We start from the raw sequence: 23,963 nt of genomic DNA, 5'->3' as shown, positions 1-23,963 counted from the left end.
CAATGACAATATTTATTATTTCATTCTGTGACTGCATAATTCCACCTGAAGACAATATTAGCAATTACTTGAACAACAGAAGCCTTTCTTGATATTTATAACTGGTGATAATGAAGCACATGATGTGCATGTCATGCAATCAAAATTTCCCACTTTGCTCTACAAAGTACAAGGCACACTATTGGCATGTGGAAACATTGATTCCAGTCTGAATGGATCATTCCAGACAAGCTTTGCAGCAGACTTGCTGTCAAGATTAATGTGTGTTTGCCTTGTGTTGTACCATTATGCCACCATGAGGCTTTTCTTTTTACACCATATACAATGAATATCTGTTCAGCTGCAGGAGGCAGTTGAGGAAGGGGCTTAGGCGTAAGCAACCAAGGCAGCCCCTTTCTGACAGTGTCTATAAGTATAGCAGAATTCTTCTTACTGACTATCTACACATATTAACATTTGCCCTTTTTTTTTACTGTTCATCTATCTATTTTTGACATTAATACATAAACAAAAGCCACACAAAAATATTTCAGGTATCTATAAATCAAAATATGCAAAATTACAAAAAAGAATATAAATATGTTGGTGTGCACTCCTTTGGTGCCCCTCTTCTGTATCTGTGTTCTCCTTGCAGCGTGGCTAATGGAGAGGTGCGGATTTTCAGTGGAAGAGGCTTTGGAGGGCAGTCGTGAACAACAGATGACCAAAAAAGTCAACCAGGCATTATCTCAGCTTATATTTTGTCAACTTACTTTGCTTTTCATCCTGCAGACACATCAATATTTTCCCATTAACAGCCCCCCCCCCCCACAGAGTTCTCTGTAACAGAACTTATGCATGACCTTGCTTTTTTGGGAGCTATGATATTTCTTCCCTGCAACCATGTATGCCAGGTGACTTGCCATTTGTATTGCTATCTCTGAATTGTGCACTGTATGAGTTAACTGAATTTGAATTCAAGAGGTAAGGTTCAGCTTTTCTGCCACACATTTGCTGGGTTGCGGTCTCCAGAAGGCAGAAAGATTCAAGGCTGGGTTGTAGTGAAAGTGGGAATACTTTGGTAGTTGGAAAATTTACGAACTTGAAAGGAATGTGGAAAGGGAGGAGAAATTGGTACAATAATCTTTTGTGGAATGAGCTTTTCTACAGACTGCCCAATGATGAATGCTTTCCCTTCATGGAGATCAGGTGATGCCATCATATGCATCACCTGCTATTGAGCTGTTCTTGCCTGCAGTTGTGCATCATCTTGACCTGTGGGAGAATGAATGTTGAGCACATCTTAATGCTAGATATGGGTGTATGATTTTTCAGAAGAGAAATCCAGCATACAAGTTTGATACAAGTTCTGAATGATGGAGATTATTGGTTTTAGGTGATGAGAATAATGCAGACAGCGATTCAGATTAATGGTGCCATTATTGGAATGAAATTTTAAGATATATTTATCATTTTCAGCAAAAAATGAACTCCGTTGACTTGTGAAACAGGATCCAAGTGCTGGCGATTCACTCATTGTACAGAGGCTATCTTCTCTGGTGGTGTTCTACAGCCATCTTCAGCTCTTGCTTGTTTCAGGGGCTTGCCCCTTAAGTTTTCTCTTCAGCATATGGAAGGCATGTTCAATTGGATTTAGATCAGGTGATTGACTTGACCGTTCAATAATTTTCCAGTTTTTAGCTTTAAAAAAACTCCTTTGTTGTTTTAGTAGTATGTTTGGGATAATTGTCTTGCTGTAGGATGAAGTGCTGTCCAATTAGTTTGGAGGCATTTGCTTGAACCTGAGCAGATAAGAAGTTTCTATACACCTCAGAATTCATTTTGCTACTGCATTCAGCAGTTACATAATCAGTGAAGATAAGTGCACTAGTACCTGTGGCAGCCATACATGCCCAGGCCCTAACACCCTCACCACCATGTTTAACAGATGAGGTGGTATGCTTTGGATCTTGGAGTGTTTCTTTATACCGCCATTCTTTGCTCCTGCCATCACTCTGATATGGGATAATCTTGGTCTTATCTATCCACAAGACCTTTTTCCTGAATTCTCCAGGCTCTTCTTGGAAAACTGTAATCTAGCCATCCTGACTCTGTGGCTAACTAATGGTTGACATTTTTTTTCAATATAGCCTCTCTGTTTCTGTTCATGAGGTCTTTTGTGGACAGTAGTCATTAACACATCCACACCTACCTTCTGAAGAGTGTTTCTGATCTGTCAGATAGGCGCTTGAGGATTTTTCTTCACTATGCTGAGAATTCTTCAGTCATCTGCAGTGGAGATCTTCCTTGCCCTACCAGTCCCTTTGTGATAACTGAGCTCACCAGTGCACTTTTTCTTCTTAATGATGTTCCAAGCAGTTGATTTTAGAAATCTTAAGGTTTGGGTGATGTTTCTTACTTTTTTATTCTTGTTTTTCAGCCTTGTAATGGCTTATTTAACATTCATTGGCATAAATCTGGTCCTCGTGTTGAAAAATAGCAACCACAAACTCCAAAGGGTGATCAAAAGCCAAGCTCTCTTACACCCGCATCAATTAAGCAATTAAACATACCTGAGAAGCCAAATGTCCCAAACATTATGGTGCTCTGAAACGGGGGATCTATGTATAAAAAGTATTGTTAATTTCTGCATAGTTAAACAAAAATGTATAAAAATAACCTTTAATTCAATAACATCTGGAATGCACACTGTAATCATTTGATTGTGAATTGTTTGATTGCAAATTTATTTCTTTTCTTTAGATTTAGACATACGACATGGTAACAGGTCCTTTTGGCCCACAAGCCAGTGCTGTCCAATCACACCCAATTTACCTACAACCCTTGGTACATTTTGCTGGGTGGGAGGAAATTGGAGTTTCAGAGGAAACCCACACAGACATGGGGAGAACATACAAACTCCTTGCAGACAGTGTGGGCTTTGAACCTCGGTCCCAATCACTGGTGCTGTACAGAGCTGTGCTAACTGCTATACTAATAGTGCCGCCCTATGGAGCACAGGGGCATGTATTAAAAAAAATGTCTATCTCAAACATTTTGGGGGCGGGTATCTGTACAATTCTTGTGCAGACATTTTCCTAATTTTTATACCAGAATTTCTTTTTAAACATGACCAGGAGAAGGGTGAAGGGCATATTATCACATTGTGTAACTGAAAATGATTTGAAGTAACTGTATTATATATTGTATCATTTTATGTTGGGCATGTTTTATTGTAACCACCCTGATTTAACATGTGAAAATTATCTTTTAGTTCAGCAATCCATTGAGTCCAAAATCTGCATTTGCAGGAGCATATGCTAAACGAGAGATTCCTTGCAGGTAACTAAACCAAACACTTTGTTGAATCACATCCAAGTTTCTATTCTTTTGTAAATTACAAGGGAATCGTTTTCAAGTTTCAATGTTTTGCACAGTGTTGAAAATTAATGGAACTGTATCATGAAGGTAGCATGTGATCATAAAATCTGAGATGTGCACACAGAGTTATCAATTTAAGTTCCAATTTCTTATCATTTGATTGTACATATACAACTCGATGAAACCATGTCTTTCCAGACCATGGTCCATATACAAAAACACACAATACACAGTTTATTTAGATCATATACAAACACATATAATTGGATACTCTTCATTAGTCTCACAGCCTGTGGGAAGAAGCTCTTCCCAGCCTAGAAGTCCTGTTTATGATGATCCTGTACCATTTTTTTTATGGTAGTGGGTTGAAGATACTATGTGCTGCATATAAAGTGTCCTCTATAATTCCTTGAGCCTTATTTAGACAGTGCCCCCAGTAAAATGCCATCTAAAGAGGAAAGGAAGACCCAAGTGATCCTTTCAGCTCTTTTAGTGATCCTGTGTATAGATTTCTGTCCAATGCTTTGTGGCTACCATGCCACACAATTTCTTTATTTTATACTAACAAAATGACCCAAAATATTATGAGCATTAAGTTTTAAACTTCTGATTTTGTTTGGAATTGAACTAACAAGTTCGCATTCCACTATTATGCATTTAAAGCACAATTTTAACTAATGGTTTCCACTTTTGTATGAAAGATACTTAAATAACAAAGGCATCCTACCACTATTTTAATCCAACTGTTTCATTCGAGTAAATGACTGATGATTAGCATGTATTACAAATTAATATTAATAGTTTATTCTAGTAGAGAGTTTTCCTGTCAATTATTTTTCCATTCAAGTACATCTTATTTATTTGTTAATGAGGATATTACGGATATACATTCTGTTTGTTAATCCACTTGTGCAGGCCCAGGCCCCATTGTGGTTATAAGTGATTAACCAAGAGGTATACTCCTAATAGAATAATTCACTGGTGGGATGAACTGTTAATTAACGTCAATATACAATACATGCCCTCTGGCTAACAAAATCGTGATTCACTCTTTTGTGTTGACTAGTGTTTGTGTGTTACATGAGTAGTATTGCTGAAACATATGGGGATCCTGACATCGAGAAGGAACTGAATAAAATACTGATATTTCATCTCTCATAAGTTCATTCCCAAAACTGACATAAAGATAAGCAGTAATAGCAGCAAGATTCTAAAGTGAATAAGTAATGAGGATGACATAATCTGTATTCTTAATTTGAATTAAAGGGACAAGTGGTATACAGTCATATTGCACCACACACTGGGATCTTACTTTAATTACCGCCTATGTACAATAAAAAAGAAATATTTTTATGTTTGTCCTGTTATCTCCGAGTGACTAAAATAGTAAATGTGTTCCCTTTTTGAGTACATAAATTTAGATTATAAAACCTTGTTTAAAAAATACATTACAATATGGTATATTTGGATGGATTACTCAAATTCCTGTATTTTGTATTTTTTTTTCAAATTAAAGGTATTGCATCAATTAAAATCAAGAAGGTGACCATTTCATTTTTGATGTCTTCGTGAAGATGGAAGTTTTAAATTGTCTCCACTGATAATCAGAAATTATACCCAAGTCATTCATTTTATATTCACTGATCACAAAAAATATTTTGATCCGAACAATCACAATTATATAAAGAAAACTTTGAAACAATTTAAAGAGATCACAGTGATTTATAACTTAAAATTCTCATTGATATTGGTGGTATTAAAATTCAAATTCTTTAAATATTATTTAATGCATAGATTTTTTTCCTATTAGGTTAATTCATGGTTCAGTCAGTCATAAACTGCAATGGGAGCAGCCACCAGAGACCATTTGCTTTGACCCTATCCTTACCATTTTGGCTGAGGTAAGATTAACAAAAATTACCAAAATTTCAGTCTATGCTTCATTCTACCATATGGATCTATTATTAATCTCTTGACAATTTCAATCAGTATGTTTATCTATCGTTGCATCATTTCTATGATTAGCAACAGCTGCCTTCTTTCTTTGAACCATTTCTTTAAACTCAACAATATTTAAAATGCAATTTGTTGCTTTGGATTTTATATTTGTGAAAAATGGCAATAATTTTTTAAGAAATAAATTGCTCCGAAGAATGCTTGCTATTATTGATATGCAAGTCATCAGTAACTTGACAAGAGAGAGTTCCTGTGAATAAGATGAGGCATTGGATGAATTGTGTCATAATGGTTAACCTTGTAAAATTAACAACATCATGTCCTTAAGTTTTTTTTTTATTTTAGGAATTGCCCTTCGAAACAACTCTTTAAGTGTAAAATTCTGCATCAGATTTAATGTTCTTCTACCTGACTATCGTTTTCAATGTTCTGATTCAGAAAGTCAACAAAGTGTGGTGTTTCATTCCTATAAGTTATTGGAGATTTTAAATATATCAACTTGTAGGGTTAGATAAGAGCACATAAAAATAAGTGTGTAGAATCTAATAGCCTAATAATAAAAAATTGATTTGTAGAGGCAAATAAACAAGGAAATTAAGTATACCTAACACTTAAAAGCGATAAGCAAAATGGAAAAGGAGGAGGGTAGCCCTTATAATAAATGAATGGATAAAGTCAGTATAGAAAAAGAGAAACACAAAAGCTTGGAATCTTGAGCAGACAAATAATTGCTGGAGGAACTGAGTAGGTCAGAGAGTATCCATGGCCAGAGATAGCTAATGTTTCAGGTGAACCCTTTATCAAAACTGTTTTCTCAAAATAAAGGTAGAATTTCATCTGAAGGGGAGAGGACTAGAGGAGGGGCCCAGAGATGTAAAGAGTATAGCACAGAAGGTGTGGAGGTGGTTAGACAGGTAGAGGAAGAAACTATTAGGAAGAAAAGTGAGAGAGAGAGAAAAAGCGAGGTTTGATGAGAAATTGATCATAAAACTGGAAGGCATTTGAATGTGTAGTAGGTGAGCAGAGTTTGAAAGTTTCACATAACTTCCTATCCTCATGAGAGATATTTTAGTTCTAATATATTGCAATGAAAAAGGCTAATGAATAATCTGTGTAGTTATTCTGTCTTAGGAACGAGTGACTTGTATAAAGGATTTTATAATTATATTTATTTAATCAATCCAAAACCATTCTGAAATCTAGTTTGAGTAGCTGCAGTAGTAGATATGTCAGTAGCTATCAATGGCTTACATTTAATTGGATTGAGCAGAGCCAACATAAATTTATTAAAGAGAATTCATGTTTGACAAATCTATTATAATATTTGATGCTCTAACTAGCAGGATAAGAAGTGCTACCTTGAATACACCTCTTCATACCCTGTCCCCTGTAAGGATTCCATTCCTTTCTCACAATTTCTTCATCTTGCTTGCATCTGCTGCCAAGATAAGATCACCATGTCAAATCATTAAGAGATGACCTCCTTTTTCAAATAACGTGGCTTCCCCTCTATGACTATCAACAACCCTCACTCACATATCCTCCATTACCTGCACACCTGCCCTGGCTACCTCTGTCTCTATGTGAAACAAGGACAGGATTCCCATTGTCCCCTTGTCCTCACATACCACCCCACCAGCATGCAACATAAAATTCTCCACTATTTCTGCGACCGACTGTGGGATCCCACCAACAGATACATATTTCCCTCTTCATCTTCTTCAGGGGCCCCTGCCTCTGTGACTCCCTCGTCTATTCCTTCCTTCCTACCAATCGCCCCCTTTGTACCTATTCCTGTGATCGCAGGAGATGGTCCAGTTGCATCCATACCTCCTTCTTTACCACCATTCAGGGCCCAAAACAGTCCTTCCAAGTGAAACAACAGCACTTGTGAATAAACAAGGGTCATCTACTGTATCTGGTGTTCTTGTTATCGTCTCCTTCACATCAGAGACGCTGGTTGCAGACTGGTTGATCACTTCATTGAGCACCTCAGCTCTATCCTCTACAATAGCATGGATCTCTCAGTTGCCACCCATTTCAATTCCCTGCCCCATCCCTTTGTTGACATGTCTGTCCATGGTCTTGTGTACTGCTAGATTGAGACCACCCACAAATAGGAGGAAAAAAATCTCATATTCAATCTAGACACCATCCAACTGGATTGTATTCAAATCAACTTCTCTGTTTTCCATAGGCCTTCCCCCATCTTGCACTTTGACTTCTTTCCTCTAGCTCTGTCACACTCTCTCTCCCTCATTTTCGCTGCCTCCTTTCATAGAGCCAAAAGCAAATCCCTGCTACCCCAATCAATTTTCAACTTTCCTTTCTCCTGTCCTCTTATCATATTCAATTATTGTATATGTTGGCATATAAGGCGACTGGGTGCTTAAGACGACCTGAGAATTTCTACTTAAAATGTAGGTTTTATTCTATAAGACGACCCCAAGTCTGTCACTTAACGCTGAGAGTTTACTGCCCCAATAGTCCTTTATTAACCATCCCACTGATCAGTGGAGTGATGTTGAACTACAAAGCAACACAGTTTTGGTTATTTAAGTTTATCCAATTTATTTCAAGTAATGGTAAAATACTGTCAATTATCTACTATAATATGCATCAAATGTTCCCAGCTGGTGTAAAGTAAACACTAGTGACATCACTTAGGTGTCAGTTGTATAACAGGAACAAACATGGTCTCGAGTATAATTTTACTATTTACTTGTAATTGATTCACTGATTTACTTAAACTGTAATGTATTAGAAATGTTGACATAAAGTAGACTACAGAAATTTTCTTTAATTCATAAACTCCATCTTGCTTCACGAGACTATTGGTAGGACTCTTAGCTTTGTTTGCACAGGCCTAAAATTTCAGTAGTATATCTTTACATCCTATGGATGATGCATGACCTGCTGAGTTCCTCCACCATTTCTGTGTTTTTACTACAATCACAGAGTCTGCAGACTTTTGGGTTTCAGGGTAAGATGTAATGCATTTGGACTTTTAGAATGCTTACAGTAAAGGTGGCACAGAAGGCCCAGAAATATACATAGTTGTATATTCCAATATTCAGCTTATAATATCAATCATAAGTTGAGAAATATTACATAGGAACATAGGAAGTAGGAACAGGAGTAGGCCAAAAATGGCCCATCGAGCCTGCTCCGCCATTCAATACGATCATGGCTGATCTAATTTATGACCTAACTCCACCTACCTGCCTTCTCCCCATATCCCCTAATTCCTCTATCATGTAAAAATCAGGCAAGATATGTCTCTTGTGATGCTAATTTCTATTTGCAAAGTTAATTTAATTATGCAGGTTAATCAATCATTTCAACTTTTTTAGCCAGGTATCACAACATCAGGAGTAATTTCGTTTTCCCCTTAATTTTTCTTTAGTGATGCAGTGACATTTTTCTCAGTCTGGTTTTGGTCATCCTTAACCTCACTTAGCACATTCTGAAAAATGCTGCTTGTCACATTTGTTCCAACTGCTGGAAATTGATCTGACAGCTCCACGGGCCTAAACTAGCTTGGTTCTTGTTCTATCTTTGAATGTAGTCAGCTAAATATTTAGCAAGTACATTTCTTCCACTCTCATCTTGTATCTGCCTTCCTTTGATTTGCTTCTGTTTTCCTCTTTTAAATGTTCCTTGGAAACAATTTTCATAATGTCTGCTTATACATGAATGTTGATCTTGTTGCATCTCTGCAACCACATTTAAAGTTGTGAATGAACTAGTACTTTGTGCAAAGCTCCACACTTCAGTTTCTAACTCCTTCACTGCCTGTCACCTTATATAAAAGACCGTTTGATTAGATCTCTCTTTATTTAGAGCACAAATTAAAAATTTACATGTTCTTAATCAACCTCAGAAATATAGATAAGAAGGAATAATGCGGAAAGATTTATAATTCCTTCAGATATTAATTCCACTACTAATTCTATGACTTCCTCCTATGACCTTTTTTTCCAATTTTGGACTTGTATTCCCTTCATTTCTTCAAATAAAAAGTTATTATCTAAATGACAATTCCAAGAATTCCATTTTTTTTTGCTTTGATGCTAATGAAGTCTTGTATCACTAATCTAAGCTTTAAAATGCAGAAAGATCCTCCACCATCTGTTTTTGCTGGAGTAGGGGCTGGGAGCAGTATGCTGGGGAGATATTTGGCATAAAGGATTTTATTTCCAAGTGAATCAATATATCAGTTCCATGAAAGAGCTCTAAAGTGAGTTCATATTCAGGTGTTCTTTTGCATTCTGAAGGATTACATCAGGTCCATTGATTGATGATGGGAGATTTTGAGGTTTAGTTCAATGTGTTTTTCCAGGAATAAAATGGTAAGCTTTAGAGGATGATTGAGTTAAAAATGAGTGTCCAAGGAGCCTGGCATCATTATTAGTAAAACATGAAAGTCTGCAGACACTGTGGTTGAAGTAAAAACACAATGCAAAGAAAAAGATATATAAACATTTCAGACTTGAAATGTTCTTGTTGGAATTTCGCAGCTTTATTGGTGTCTTTTCCTGTATCATGTTGGACCCATTGACTTCTATCAGGTTTCTTGACCTACAATAAAAAATCAAAGTTGAAATAATTGTTTTTTTTAAATTTCTGATAATAAAATTTTCAATTTTTTTGTTTTAATTATTCTTTTGATTTAAAAAGTTTTAATTTTAAATATTTACTCTTCCAACATTTGGAAATGAGAGACCATTGAGATAGGTGTTAAAATGTCAGAAGTTTCAATTAAAAAACAACCCCAATTAAAAACATTCAAGTGGGCAATTAATTCAAAATATGTATTTAAAAATTAGTAAATCAACATGCCTGTCCTTTCATTGAAAAGAATGGATTTGTTTTTCCCAAACCAAGTCATGGAGTCATATAACATGGAAAAGGCCCTTAGCCCATCCTATCTGCACCAACCAATTTGACATTCTGTTCTCGTTCATTTGCCTTTATTAGGCCCATATCCTTCTAAACCCTCCCTAAACCTTTTGAGCATCAGTTTCCTTTGCAGCTCAATCTAGACATGGACCACCCTCTGATTGAACTGTTTGCCCCTCAGGTTCCTCTTAAATTTCTCCTTCTCTCTCCTTAAAGCAATCCCTTGAGTTCTAGATGTGATTTGTTACAGTAAATTGAAAATGGAACAAAACAGGTATGTGATAGTACAGATTCTATCACCAATGTGTTTTTGTACAGATTGTAGTGTAGGATGACTATGATTGGTTGAGAGTGTAGCCACACCTTCTGGGAGGTCTTAAAGGATTGCTCCTAGCCAGACCACGTCATTCTGGACTGGTCGACCTACTTGTGATATGCTCCAGTGTTTTAGTTAATAAAAGCCTTGGTTTGGATCAACAAGTCTTTGGTTCTTTCGAAGCACTCTACAAGGTACAGATGTTGGAAATCTGAAATAAAATTAGAAAATATAGAAATACTCAGGAAGTCATGCAATATCTATGCAAATGAAAACAGAATTTAAAGTTTCAGGTCAAAGCCACTTCTTCCAGACTAGGAGAGAAAAGAAGTTTGTTTCATCTTGCAGAGAAGATGGGGAAGGAATAATGATACAAATGGAGCATATGTGAGACCAGTGTTGTTACAGGGATAAAATAGTAGGGGTCATTTAGTCGATGAATTAATGGCGACATTGAGAATACAAATAAAAGACCATAAGAAGTTGTGAAATATAGCAAAGATAGACAAAATGCTGTAGGGCAGGGAATTTCAAGGGCAGCGGAGTGAATAGTGTAACATTATTACAGCTCAACAACCTGGGTTTGAATCTGGCAATCTCTGTATCTGCATGAGTTTTCCCCCACTTCTCTGGTTTCCTCCCACCCTCCAAAACATACTGGGTTGTAGGTTAATTTGGGTGTAATTGGGCAGCAAGGGTTTAAATGGCTGGAATTGGTTTCAACCATGCTGTAAATAATAAAAAAAATGAAACAAATGTACCTCGGGCCCACACAAGTTCCTTTTGCTGAATTTTTGATTGTGAGAAAGTGAGTAGAGTGAAGAAGTTCAATCTGACAATGTTGCAGGTTCAGCATACAGAAGGTCTGCCCTTTTTTCTCTTTCTTTTCCATCATCCATGGACTCATTACAGAAGAAGCAATAATTAACTTGCACTACCTTCAATTTATGTTCTGAATTCCATGTGAACAATAATGTCTCTTCATTGGATTGGAGAAGGCACATGCAGGTTGAAACTTTGAGAAAAACATGCAAGTCTGCAGATGCCATGATTGAAGTAAAAACATAATGGTGGAAGAACTTAGCAGGTCAAACAAGATATTTTATATAACAAAGATAATGATAAATAATCAATGTTTTGGGCTTGAGCCCTTCATCAAGGTATGAGTCAAATGTAAGCAGGCGTCTGAAAAAAAATGGTGGGCGGAGGGGTGTCAGGGGGAAGAGCACAGGTCTACAGGCAAGACGTAATTGGTGGATAAGTGATAGAGGGCACAACAAAAAAACAGGAAGGGCTGAGCTGGAAGAAAGAAGACAGAGGTATACGGAAGAGAGGGAGATCATGAAGTGGTGTAACAGAACTGGAAAAGTCGATGTTAATGCCATCTGGTTGGAGAGTGCCTAGATGGAATATTAGGTGTTACTCCTCAAATTTACAGTTGGTCTTGGTTTGGCAGTACATGAGGCCATGTAAGCGTGTGAGTGGGGTGCAGAATTGAAATAGTCGATATGGACAGAACAAAGGTGCTCAGTGAAGTGATCTCCCAGTCTGCGTCCAATCTCTCTGACAGAGAAGGCCACAATGGGAGCACAGGATGTAGGAGATCCTCTTGCAGATTCACAAGCGAAGAGTTTCAAATGGTGGTGAGAGAGGAGGTATGAGTGCAAGTGTGTGGCGCTTCCTGCGGTCACAGGGGAAGGTGCCAAGGGGGTGATTAGTGGGAAATGATGAGGGTGTCATGGAGAGAGCAGTCCCTATTTTAAACAAGTGAAGTGTTATTTTTATCTCTTCATCAGGGAGACTGGACCCCCCCCCCCCCCCCCCCCCCCGCCCCGTGGTGGAATTGTTGACATTTCAGGATTAAAACCTTTATCAAGGCTAAAATTGTTTTTACCACTGGGTGGGGTTGTTGTAAAGCCAGTGCCTAGTTGAATCCAGATTGTGCTGAGAACTTTCAGCCTCTTGCCTTCTGTAATTTCTGTCTGCTTTTTTACGTAGGGATTAAGGGAAACCAAGCACCCTTATACTTTTGTAGCCAAAGAGGGCTTCAAAGAATTACTGGAGGTTGAAGATGCTGCTGAAAAAGCTATTCCATTGGTTCCAAAAGTGATTCCAAAGTTAAAAGCTGCTCTGGTAAGTTAACAGTCTATCCTCCACAACTGAACATTTGGGCTTACTTACAATAATGAATATTCTTCATTCCAATCATTTTATGTTTTTCAGTGAAATATTTCTTCACAAATGGGTTGTGAATATAACAATTTTGGCTTAATTATAAAGTATGATGTGAAACAAAACATTCACAGCCACACAGTATTGTGGCATTAAATCAGTGATTCTCAGCCTTTTTCTTTCCATTCGTATACCACTTTAAGTAATCCCTATGCCATAAGTGTTCTGTGATTAGTAAGGAGTGGGAAGGGAAGGTTGAGGATCACTGCTCTACCCCAATTGTTACTGAAATAGTTTGCTTGAGAAAAATTGTCAATGGTCCATTTCCTTTGAAGTTATGAAACCGTGAACATAACCAGTCAATTAGGTACGATTAAAACAGTGGTTTTCAAACTTTTTCTTTCCACCCACATATCACCTTAAGCAATTCATTACTAATCACAGAGCACCTATGGCATAGGGAATACTTAAAATGGTATGTAAGTGGGGAAAAAAAAGGTTGAGAACCACTGCATTAAATACTTATCATTCAGCAATTTTTATTTTAAAATAGATTTTTGTCTAAATAATTATTTCTATTCTCTGTTTGTGGTACATCTTTGAGGCCCAGAAACTCTTTCCAAGATAACAAGGTCCATGGTGAATGACCACCTTTTTGAGCTTTGCAGCAAGAGAGGAGGTTAGCGGGGTGCTCCAGGTTCACATCATAAGAAGAGTTTATTTCCAAAAGCACATGCAAGTGCATTTCTCTGTTGCCTGAGATGCTACTTGATATGTTCCAAGGATTTTCAGTCTCTTCCTATTTCTCAATCCATATGCTGGCCTTTGTTAATATAATTGGGAAAACGTACAAGGTTCCATATTTATATCAATTACATCCAGATAGGCCACAGCATGATTGCTTGAGCCTCTCACAATTTTGTGTTATTCTGACATGTGTTGAAATTTCCTCTCATAAATATTGGGAGCCAGATAATGGAAAATGAGTCAGAAATGGAGATGGAGAATCTAGCTGGGTGGTGCCTAAACATCAATCTTGCTCTCAATGTTAAAAAGACCAAGGAATGGCATCATGAAGAAAGCCTCTACTTCCTCAGGGGTTTGCGGAGGAGCTAATGGAGTTGTTCAAGTGAACCGGTACGGACCTGAAGGGCCGACATGGCCTATTTTCATGCTGTAAATGGTTATATGGTTATGGTTATGTGGTTAAGACCAAAGACACAATTCCACAAATAAGCTCACAAATTCAGTTCTATGACTACCGTTACAAGCCCAAAGGAGCCCAAAACCCAGCAGAAATAGACATTCACCAAGGTTTTTAAAACAAAAGTTATTTTTAATCAACTTTAAACAAGAAAACAGAATCAAACTTTAACTTATCTCTATACTTAACTAACCTAAATTAACCCCCATCTAATTCTAAGTGCACGTGTATGATGTGTGTGTAAATTTAAGAAAAATTCTTTGGTTCACAGTTCAATCTCACTTCTCCTTCTTCCAAGTTCTCTGGATGCAGGCAATTCTTATACCATGCACAGAATTTAACATGTATAAAGTTCACAAAGCTTTGGTGCTCAAAAGGTAAATGTTTACCACTCAGGAAAGTTCTTGAAAGGTTTACAGAGAGAGATTTGTTGTTCCAGGATTTCCACAACTGAGGTACCACCATTAGTCACCTCAAGGTCTCGCTGATGAAACTTGCCCCATCAGGGTTTTCCAGATGGTAACCTCTTTCTTTAGGCTACCAGAGTTCCTTTCTGTTCATCCATTGCTCTGGAACTTTGTTTCCAACCAGCTCTTCCTGGCTTGCACTGTTTAGTCTCTTTTCAATGTCACCCACACTAGCTGAGAGAGCTTGTTAACTTGTTTCTCTCTCTCTCTCTCTAAACAACAGGAGTTCTTCTACTTGGTTAAGCTGTTGTCTTAGATAAACAAAACCCAGGAGTGACCTTTCTGTGAGCACTTTGCAGAAAGGTACTTGCAGCCAGTTTGTCTCCTATTGCAAACAATGGTCTTTCATTTCATGACATCATTTCAATTAGCACCTACTTGTGAAATGTGCATCACATTTTCCAGAGATCCTGCAATGTTACTAAATATGAATTCTTCAGTCTTTCAAATAAGATCTGTTGTAAGATGTGTGTATGTATGTTACCTACTCTAATTCTTACCAAATTGCTCCCAATATTTATCCATTACACTACCAACTCTATTCCAACTGTATAAGGCTGATGTAAGTTTTTTTTTCCATTTGCCACTGTTAAGAGTTAGTGACCATAAGCTGGCTTGTAACACTGGTTTTATACTGAATGAATTAATTGTAATAAACTATTCCTTTAACTGTGGAAAATACAATGCTCATTAACTGATTTTTATGTTTGTCAAATTATTTTATTTTAGCCTTTTTGGTTTACTACCTGGTGTCATAGTTTAGTTAGCGTTCAGGAAAATACAGTTGGCAATGAGATTGCACAATAGCTTGTTAAAGATAATTAATTTTCAGTATTAATGGTAGAGAAAAATGTTTCTAAGATTGCTACTTTTTCATCTAAAGGCACATTCAGAAGTTGAGGTGTTTGAGAGGGGATTACATGGCTTAGTCCAGCTGAGTGCTGTTGTTGGCCCTGCTCTGAATGACCATCTTAAACATCTGTTGACTAGTGTGAGTACTTGGAGGTGCAATTTAAGAGAGTGGTTTTTGGCGTGGGCTTCAATATTGTTATTGTGTCCAGTGAATTTTGTACTGGAGCATAAAAAGAGCTGGAAGTGCATGCCTATTTTAAAACACAATTTCAAAATTCAGCAGAAATTTAATTAGTCTTGGATGTGCCAGTCCACACAATGAATTAATGAATGCATGGCAATGACAAGATCGTGGCCATAGAAATGCACTTCCAGCCAAATGCAGCATCTTTAGAAGAAATAGCATTAAAACCTTACAGCAATCTGCTGAGGTTTGTATTTCATGACTTTTGATGAAACGTTTATGCAAATTATCAAATGAATTTGACTCAATTGTCTCTCTTTCAACCAGGTCTCTCTTTCCTTGATTTCATGCTGTGCCTATATTACTCTGTCCTTGTTATTTAATATGTCCATATGTCTGAATTTGTGCCTGCAAATAGGCTTGGCTCATGAATTGATGAGTAAACTTCTTAACATCTGCCTGCTAAAATGAGCATATGGGACAATCTTTAACAGAATTTAAGTATGGTTATTGAAGAGCATTATTTACTGTTACATGAGATTACATCAGGATTGATGGGTTCACAGAAAGTGAGTCCAGGCACAGACTAACAAACAAAAGATTATCTTTATTATACATATGGGGAAGACACAAAACAACACTCAATCCTAAAACTATATAGTTATTCACATCAGATAATACAGCGATCTCCATACCAGTGGCCACTTCTCTCTCTCTCTCTCTCTCTCTCTCTCTCTCTCTGTTAGACACATGCAGTAATATTCAGTAACTAGCACACCCTTACAAGACAAGGACTTCATCAGGCACTCCCAATTCCCTGTACCATGTATGGTCCCGCTCTAAGTGTAGTGCACACCTTACAACGACTCTTCCAGTGATGTCCACAGTTTGCAATCTGGTGTAGAGCGGCATTCGTAATTAGGTCCAAGGAGCAAAGAGAATGGGTTGCTTCATGTGGTGGGCTTTTAAAGTGCAGTAAGCTGAGAAGTCTGGCTCAGATAATCACAAAGTGATTTAAAGGGGCCAGTGGTCAGGTATGCACTAATGTGTGGGCAGAAACCACCCTTATTGGCAAGTGATGCGACTTCCCACTAGGTTCCAGATGGAGAGGTCATGTGATGCTCCACAATCCACATTCCCACCTGGTTTCAGATTGAGGTCACGTGACTCTCCACAATCCACATTCCCACCTTGTTTCAGACTGAGAAGCCACAAAGCCCTCCATAATCCACACTACAAATTCTTATTACTTTTTTTGTGCAGTTAATACATTTGAATAAAATGACCAGACATTAATTGGTCTGCATTTTAGCACCATGTCTCCTCCCCACCATTCGCCTGTTTTAATATTTTCCTTATAGAATTACTAAAGTTTTTCTGGACCTGCACAACATCATTTTACATCATCATTTTCATTAATGCCTTCTGCCTTGTTATTGGTAATGTATGTTCAAGGTATTGGTGTATTTCCTTTGCACAATACTGCTTCCAGATATCCAGCCATGTTTTCTGAGTGTCAAGGCTATTGATAATTTGAATGATGCTGTAACCCTTGCTACATTCATTTGAAGAGTATGGTTTCATATCAAATTATTGCTTGACACAGAGGTGTTGGTCGTTTGGAAGCATTTTATCAACAGATTATGCAACAAAAGGTTAATAATTACTGACCCTCCTATGATTTTCACCAGTTAGGTTACTTGAATGGGTTGTTAGATGATAATTATGGCTTGGGATACCATTTTAAACATTCACTAAGACTTAGTTATTATAAAGTAAGATTTTCAGTAGTTGATAAATAGCTTGGAAACAAGTGAATTTACTTTAAAAACACACAAAATGTATCCTTTATGTGGCAAAGGTATAGATATATAACCAACGTTTTGGGCTTACGCCCTTCATTGAAGTGTGAGAAAATGCTGGCAGGTGTCTGAACTAAAGAGTGGGGGAGGGGGGGAGGGAGTGGGGAAGGGATGGCAAAGACAGGAGATGATAGGTGGAGAAAGGAAGGAGGGGACAGCAGCAATGAGAGGGAGTAAGGATGGCTGGATAGGAGGAAGAACTGGAAAGACAGGATGGGGGAGAGGGGTAAGAAGAGGCGAGCAGGTTTAATGGAAAGCAGTAAAGTCAATGTTCATGCCATCTGGCTGGAGGGTGCCCAGATGAAAACTAAGGTGTTGTTCCTCCAATTTGCGGGAGTTCTGGGTGGAATAGTACAGAAGGCCATTGACGGACATGTGAGCGTGGGAATGTGACTTGGAATTGAAATGGCTGGCCACCGGATGCAGTAAATTAGTCCTCTGGATGTACAAGTGAAGTGTTGCTTCACTTGAAAGGCCTTTTAGGAGTCCTGGAGTAAGTGAGGAGGTGTGGACACAAGTATTGCACCTCCTGTGGGCACAGGGAAAACTGCTGGGGGTGCGATGAGTGAGTGCGATGGGAAGGTGCTGGGGTTGCGAAAATGCCTGCTGGCATTTTCTCACACTTTGATGAAGACTTAAGCCCGAAATGTCAGTTCTATGTCTTTACTTTTGTTACATAAAGGTCCCTGTTTGACCTGCTGAGCATCTCCAGCATTTTGTGTGCTTTTACTTCAACCACAGTGTCTACAGAATTATGTGATTTATTAGTGGACAGTTGTAGTTAACTTATTTTGCACCTTTTTTGAGAGTTTAATTTACATCAGAATGTTTAGTTTCCCGAGTAATTAGTTTTGCATTTTAAATTTTACAACTCTATGAATGTTTTTTTTTCCCTGCATTAAGCTGTCAAAAAGGCTGATGGATAAAAACCTTAAGCAAATGATCACAGATACCCTGCAAAGACTAGAACAACATGGCGGAAAGGTATATATGTACATGTATTTTTGAACAAGTTAACTTACCTCGTCTAAACTTGCTTTATCGTTTTTAGACTGAAATTCTCAGGTTCTTTATTATTGGCACCGAAAAGTAATTTTAAACCATTGTGAATCATCCTCAAATATTGTATTTCAACAAATGTTATAAATTGAATCAGACTGAAAATTGGATTTAATTTCTTTCAGAATGCAACAGTTTGCAATGGAGACCATTGTACCTGTGCCCATTACATTTCTTGATTTCAGACTTGTTTATAGATTTGTGTACTCAGAAATAGATATAAATTCTCCCTGTCTTCTCCTGGCACCTACAAAAGACGATTGCTATTTGTACTGTTCAGTTTTATTTTCCATGCATTTCTGCTATTTGTTAATTTAATGGAAATATTAATTTCAAGCTTGTGTTTAACGTGAGGGGATTAAAGTTAATAAACATGGAAGGCATAAAAAATGAGACTTTGGAAGCAAAAGGCACTGTTTTAAAAATTGCATTCAAAACTCTTATACGGCACCAGATTCTAATACAGTAGTAAAATTTTGGTGGTTGATTGGGGGAGTCATTCTTTGCTTCTAAAGAAGGAAATTTACAACTTGTGCTGAAATACAATAACCTAAGATGGTGCTCCAATATACATTTTGGTTCAAACATTTGTATCATTCATTAGAAGGTTTAATACTTTGCTTTGTATTCTGGAGTACATTTTATTTGGCACTCTTCCAGCTGGGATTATTGGCTGCAGTGTTGAAGGATTTTGCTACAATTACATGAAGTAATTCTTGATCACTTTTCATGGTAAAAATAAATTATTTTGAGTGACAATAAATTTAAATTTGATATTTCAAAAAACCATGATGAAAAATAACCAAACATTAATGGGGTGATCATCATTTAAAATTTTTATATTTTATTTACATCACAGTAGAAGCCAATTCTATTCAAACCCATGCTATCGCCCAATTACACCCCTTTTACCCTGGAGAAAAAATTCTGACTGCTTACCCCATCGATGACTCTTTCATTGTATAAGCTTGTACCTGTATCTCGCCACCTTTTAGCTTCTGCTCCAGAGAAAACAGCATAAGTTTATCCAACCTATCTCCATAGCTCTTAACCTGTAATCCAGGCAACAACTTTGTAAATCTCTTGTGTACTGTAAATTAATATTCTTCAGTCAAACCAATCTGGACTTCTATTGATAAAAAAATTGCCAGTTATGTAATAATATGAAATTCTGGTTTGTCAATTAGGTGAACTTGTACTTTTAAGTACTAACACAAGCAGTGGAAGGCAATCTTGTGAACTTGGCAAGTAAACAGTGTAAAATTGGATGGTGGTAACCCTGCAATTTTCCTAGATTTTTGGTTAATTGTGGTGGTATTAGCTGAGGTTTCAAAGTCTTGTGATATGAAAGGCATAATTTAAATAATTACTATCATTTTTTGTTTCTTTTACAGAATTGTCTGGTTATTATTAAATCAAAAATTCCTACTTATTGCTCTATTTACAATTGAAAAAGACAACTTCTGCATTTAGTTGGTATATCCAGTATCCAGGTGGAAACTACAGATGGCAAGAACATCTTGCAGCTACTTTGTCTGTTTGTCTGCTTACATGAAGTATTGTTTTATTTTCTGCAGTTTTGTATTCAAAATCAAATAAATATATGAAATGATGCATGATTTGAAGGCAAGTCAAATTATTCTTTACTACCATAAGGAATTACAGCCTTGTTAGTTTTGAAACATCATGAATATTTTTCAAATTTTGAAGTTTCAAGTTTATTTACACATTATACCTGGTACAGTGATGATGGTTCTTTTGCTAGCCATTAAGCAAATTAGTTCTAGCATACACCAGTATCGAGTAGCAGGGTAAAAGCACAGGGCCTGATAATCTACATCCTAGGGTACTTAAGGAAGTGGCCATTCAGATAGCAGATGCTTTAAGAATTATTTTCCAGAACTCGATAGACTCAGGATCAGTACCCATGGATTGGAGGGTAGCTAATGTTACCCCACTATTTAAAAAGGGGGGTAGAGAAAAAGCGGGGAATTATAGGCTGGTGAGCCTTACATCAGTAGTGGGCAAAATGATGGAATCCATTATAAAGGATGTAATAGCGGAGCATATGACTAGCAGAGAAGGGATCGGACAGAGTCAACATGGATTTACAAAAGGTAAATCGTGCTTGACAAATCTATTGGAATTCTTTGAGATGGTGACAGGTAAAATAGATGGGGGAGAGCCAGTGGATGTGGTGTACCTGGACTTCCAAAAGACCTTCAATAAGGTCCCGCATAAACGACTGGCTTACAAAATCAAGGCTCATGGGATTGGGGGCAAAGTATTGATGTGGATTGAGAACTGGCTGGCAGGTAGAAGACAGAGAGTTGGGATAAATGGCTCGTTTTCTGAGTGGCAGGCGGTGACCAGTGGGGTGCCACAGGGATCTGTACTGGGACCCCAGCTGTTCACAATTTACATTAATGATCTGGATGAGGGGATTGGATGTAATATCTCCAAATTTGCAGATGACACTAAGCTAGGAGGGGTTGTGTGCACGGAAGAGGGGGTCAGGAAGCTCCAGTGTGATTTGGATAAATTGAGGGACTGGGCAGATACATGGCAAATGCACTACAATGTGGATAAATGTGAGGTTATCCACTTTGGTAATACAAACCGGAGGGCAGATTACTATTTGAATGGCAATAGATTAAGAGATGGGGAAGTGCAGAGAGACCTAGGGGTACTTGTACACCAGTCTCTGAAGGCGAGCATGCAGGTACAGCAGGCGGTTAAAAAGGCAAATGGTATGTTGGCCTTCATATCAAGAGGGTTTGAGTATAGGAACAAGGATACCTTACTGCAGCTGTATAGAGCCTTGGTGAGACCACACCTGGAGTATTGTGTGCAGTTTTGGTCACCTTATCTAAGGAAGGATGTTCTTGCAATGGAGGGAGTGCAGAGGCGATTCACCAGGCTGATACCTGAAATGCAGGAATTACTTATGAGGAAAGATTGCGCAAATTGGGATTGTACTCGCTAGAGTTTAGAAGATTGAGAGGGGATCTCATAGAGACATATAAAATTCTGGCAGAACTGGACAGAATGGATGCAGATGGGATGTTTCCAATTTTGGGAAAATCCAGAACCCGGGTTCATGGTTTGAGGATAATAGGCAAACCATTTAGGACTGAGATGAGGAGGAATTTCTTTACCCAGAGGGTGGTGAATCTGTGGAATTTGTTGCCACAGAGGGCAGTAGAGGCAGGTTAATTAAATATATTTAAGAGGGAATTAGATATATTTCTTCAGTATAAGGGTATTAAAGGTTACAGAGAGAAGGCGGGGATGGGGTACTGAACTTTAAGATCAGCCATGATCTCGTTGAATGACCTACTCCTGCTCCTATCTTCTATGTTTCTATGTTTTATAGAGCATAGAGTTGGAATGAGAAAGATCAAGGGCAGAATAAAAGCACTGATGAGGTGTTTGGTCAGTAGCCTGATGGTTATGAAGAAGGAACTGCATTAAAGCTGTTGGTGCATGATTTCATACTTGAATCTTTTCCCCATGTGAAGAGGGAGAATAGAATGTGTCTGGGTTTCAGTAGGTTCTTTACTACCTCAACAGAGGGAGGTGTAGAAGGAGTCAGTCCAGGAGAGGGAGCTTTGCACAATGTTCTGAGCTGCATTCAGCACCTCCTGTAGTTTATGATCTTGAGCAGAGCATGTCCTGTAATATCCTGTGATGCATCTAGCAGAAATGCTTTCAGGGTGCACCTGCAGAGGTTGTTGATTAACATGGATGACATGCCAAAATTCCTAGTTGTCTGAGAAGGTTGGTGCACTGTCTTGATCAGCTCATCAATGTAGTTCACCCAGATCAGGTCATTGGAAGTGTTTACTCCCAGGAACTTGGAACTATCTACTGTCTCCACTTTTGCACCATAAATGAAGAGATTTGGTATGTCACCAAACACCCTTGAAAATTTCGACAGATGTACCATCGAGAACATTCTGGCTGGTTGCATCTCAGTCTAGTATGGAGGTGCCATTGCACAGGGCAGGAAATGACTGCTTGGCCAGAACCATCATAGGCATTAGTCTTCACTCCATTGAGGTCATTTGCAAGAGACGGTATCTCAAGAAACCAGCCTCTATCCTCAAAGACCCTCAACACCCAGGCCATGGGTCTAAGACATTTTGGCACCCACATATCAGCGGCAGACATTTTGGCCATCACAGTTTGGTGCCAGTCATTTTGGTGACCACAGTTTGGCGCTGGACATTTTGGCCCACCTGCCCCACTCACGGTCTGCTGGCTAACTCCGTTCTGCCGCACGGCCTGAACCCCCGGCATTGCAGCACGACCCAAACCTCTGGCATTGCAGAAACTCCCTACCGCCCCACCAAGGTAACTGTTCCCCTGGCAAACAAGGGCTTTTCATAGCTTATAATATATTTTAATTATTAAAAAACAGTCAGGGAACAATCAAAAACAAGTGCTTTTGGTAAATTATAATTATATATTTGTTGTAAGTATAATTACATATAATTGAATATGTCATTAAATGAATTTAAAATTATTAAAAAATTAAAAACAAACAATCCAATTGCTGTAAAATTATTAAATAAATTGTTAAAAATTGTTTATTAAAAATTAATCAATTAAGTCAAAATTATGGGCAAAGCCTTATAAATACTCTAATTTTTTTTCACTTGATATGAAGACACTATCTTCAAGATTTGATGTTCCGCATGTAAATATTTATTCCTCTTGTGCTGTGGGGAGAGACCAGCTATAAATCGGGTGCGCTGTGAGATAACTCAAAACGTGAATATTTAAGTGCTAGTAGAGTGATATATTAGCACTAAATAGTAATGATCACATGATAAATCACATGAACCTAAGTGATTATTTGTATAATAGGTGATTATTTGTATAACAATAAATACGAAAGTGTTTGCTGGGAGAGCAGTTTCCGGGTGGAAGGGAGTTTCTGAAATGCCGGAGGCCTTATCGCTGTATTCTATCCTGACCCACCTGGAGAATGTCACCTCGTATGCCAGGCTGGCTCTTATTCACTTCATCTCAGCATTAAATCCGGTCTTTCCTAGATGGTGGTAAAGTTGTCCTCACTGGGACTCAACTCTGTAACTGGATTCTGGACTTCCTAAGGAAAAGACCATAGTCTGTCTGGGTTGGTGGCAGAACGTTGAGCACCATCACGCTGAGCACTGGTCCACCTCCGGAGTGTGTGCTCAGCCCGCTCCTATTCACACTACTGATCCACATCTGTATCACCAGATCCAGCTCCAACAGGGACATCAGGTTTTCGGATGACGTAACAGTAGTTTGCCTCATTAGTAACAACAATGAATTGCGCTACAGAGAAGATGTTGATATGGTGGAGTCTTAATGTGAACAAGACAAATAAGATAATTATGGACTTCATCAACATCTCTGTAGTAAAGAGAGTGCAAGTTCCTTGGAGTTCACTTAACTAGTGATGTATCGTGGACCACAAAATCTCCTCACTTGTCAAGAAGGCCCAACAGTGACTGCACTTCCAGAGAAGACCAAACCGGACAAGGCTATCGGCCACCACTATGTCAACCTACAGGAGCTCTATATCTAAAATATTTTATGGTTGAATCTAGTTCCTTAGAAGATAGTGCAGGATCTT

General features: G+C 38.1%; 1 protein-coding gene across 2 annotated transcripts in view; it reads left to right on the top strand.

Annotated features, from left to right (window-relative positions):
• Positions 1 to 19,948, top strand: part of LOC138756227 (PACRG-like protein) — a 33,826-nt gene extending 13,878 nt beyond the window's left edge. For both annotated transcript variants that reach the window (XM_069922818.1, XM_069922819.1), the window contains exons 3-8: positions 3,254 to 3,321; positions 5,171 to 5,261; positions 12,533 to 12,667; positions 15,261 to 15,368; positions 18,179 to 18,259; positions 19,729 to 19,948. In XM_069922818.1, the coding sequence (XP_069778919.1) occupies positions 3,254 to 3,321; positions 5,171 to 5,261; positions 12,533 to 12,667; positions 15,261 to 15,368; positions 18,179 to 18,259; positions 19,729 to 19,785 (540 nt within the window). In that variant the 3' untranslated portion in view covers positions 19,786 to 19,948. The remainder of the gene's footprint in view (positions 1 to 3,253; positions 3,322 to 5,170; positions 5,262 to 12,532; positions 12,668 to 15,260; positions 15,369 to 18,178; positions 18,260 to 19,728) is intronic.
• The last annotated feature ends 4,015 nt before the right edge of the window (positions 19,949 to 23,963 follow it).

This window comes from Narcine bancroftii, chromosome 3 (assembly GCF_036971445.1).
Source record: "Narcine bancroftii isolate sNarBan1 chromosome 3, sNarBan1.hap1, whole genome shotgun sequence".
Taxonomy (NCBI): Eukaryota; Metazoa; Chordata; class Chondrichthyes; order Torpediniformes; family Narcinidae; genus Narcine; species Narcine bancroftii.
Note: the sequence above shows the minus strand (reverse complement) of the source record. Positions and strands in the feature narration are given on the sequence as shown.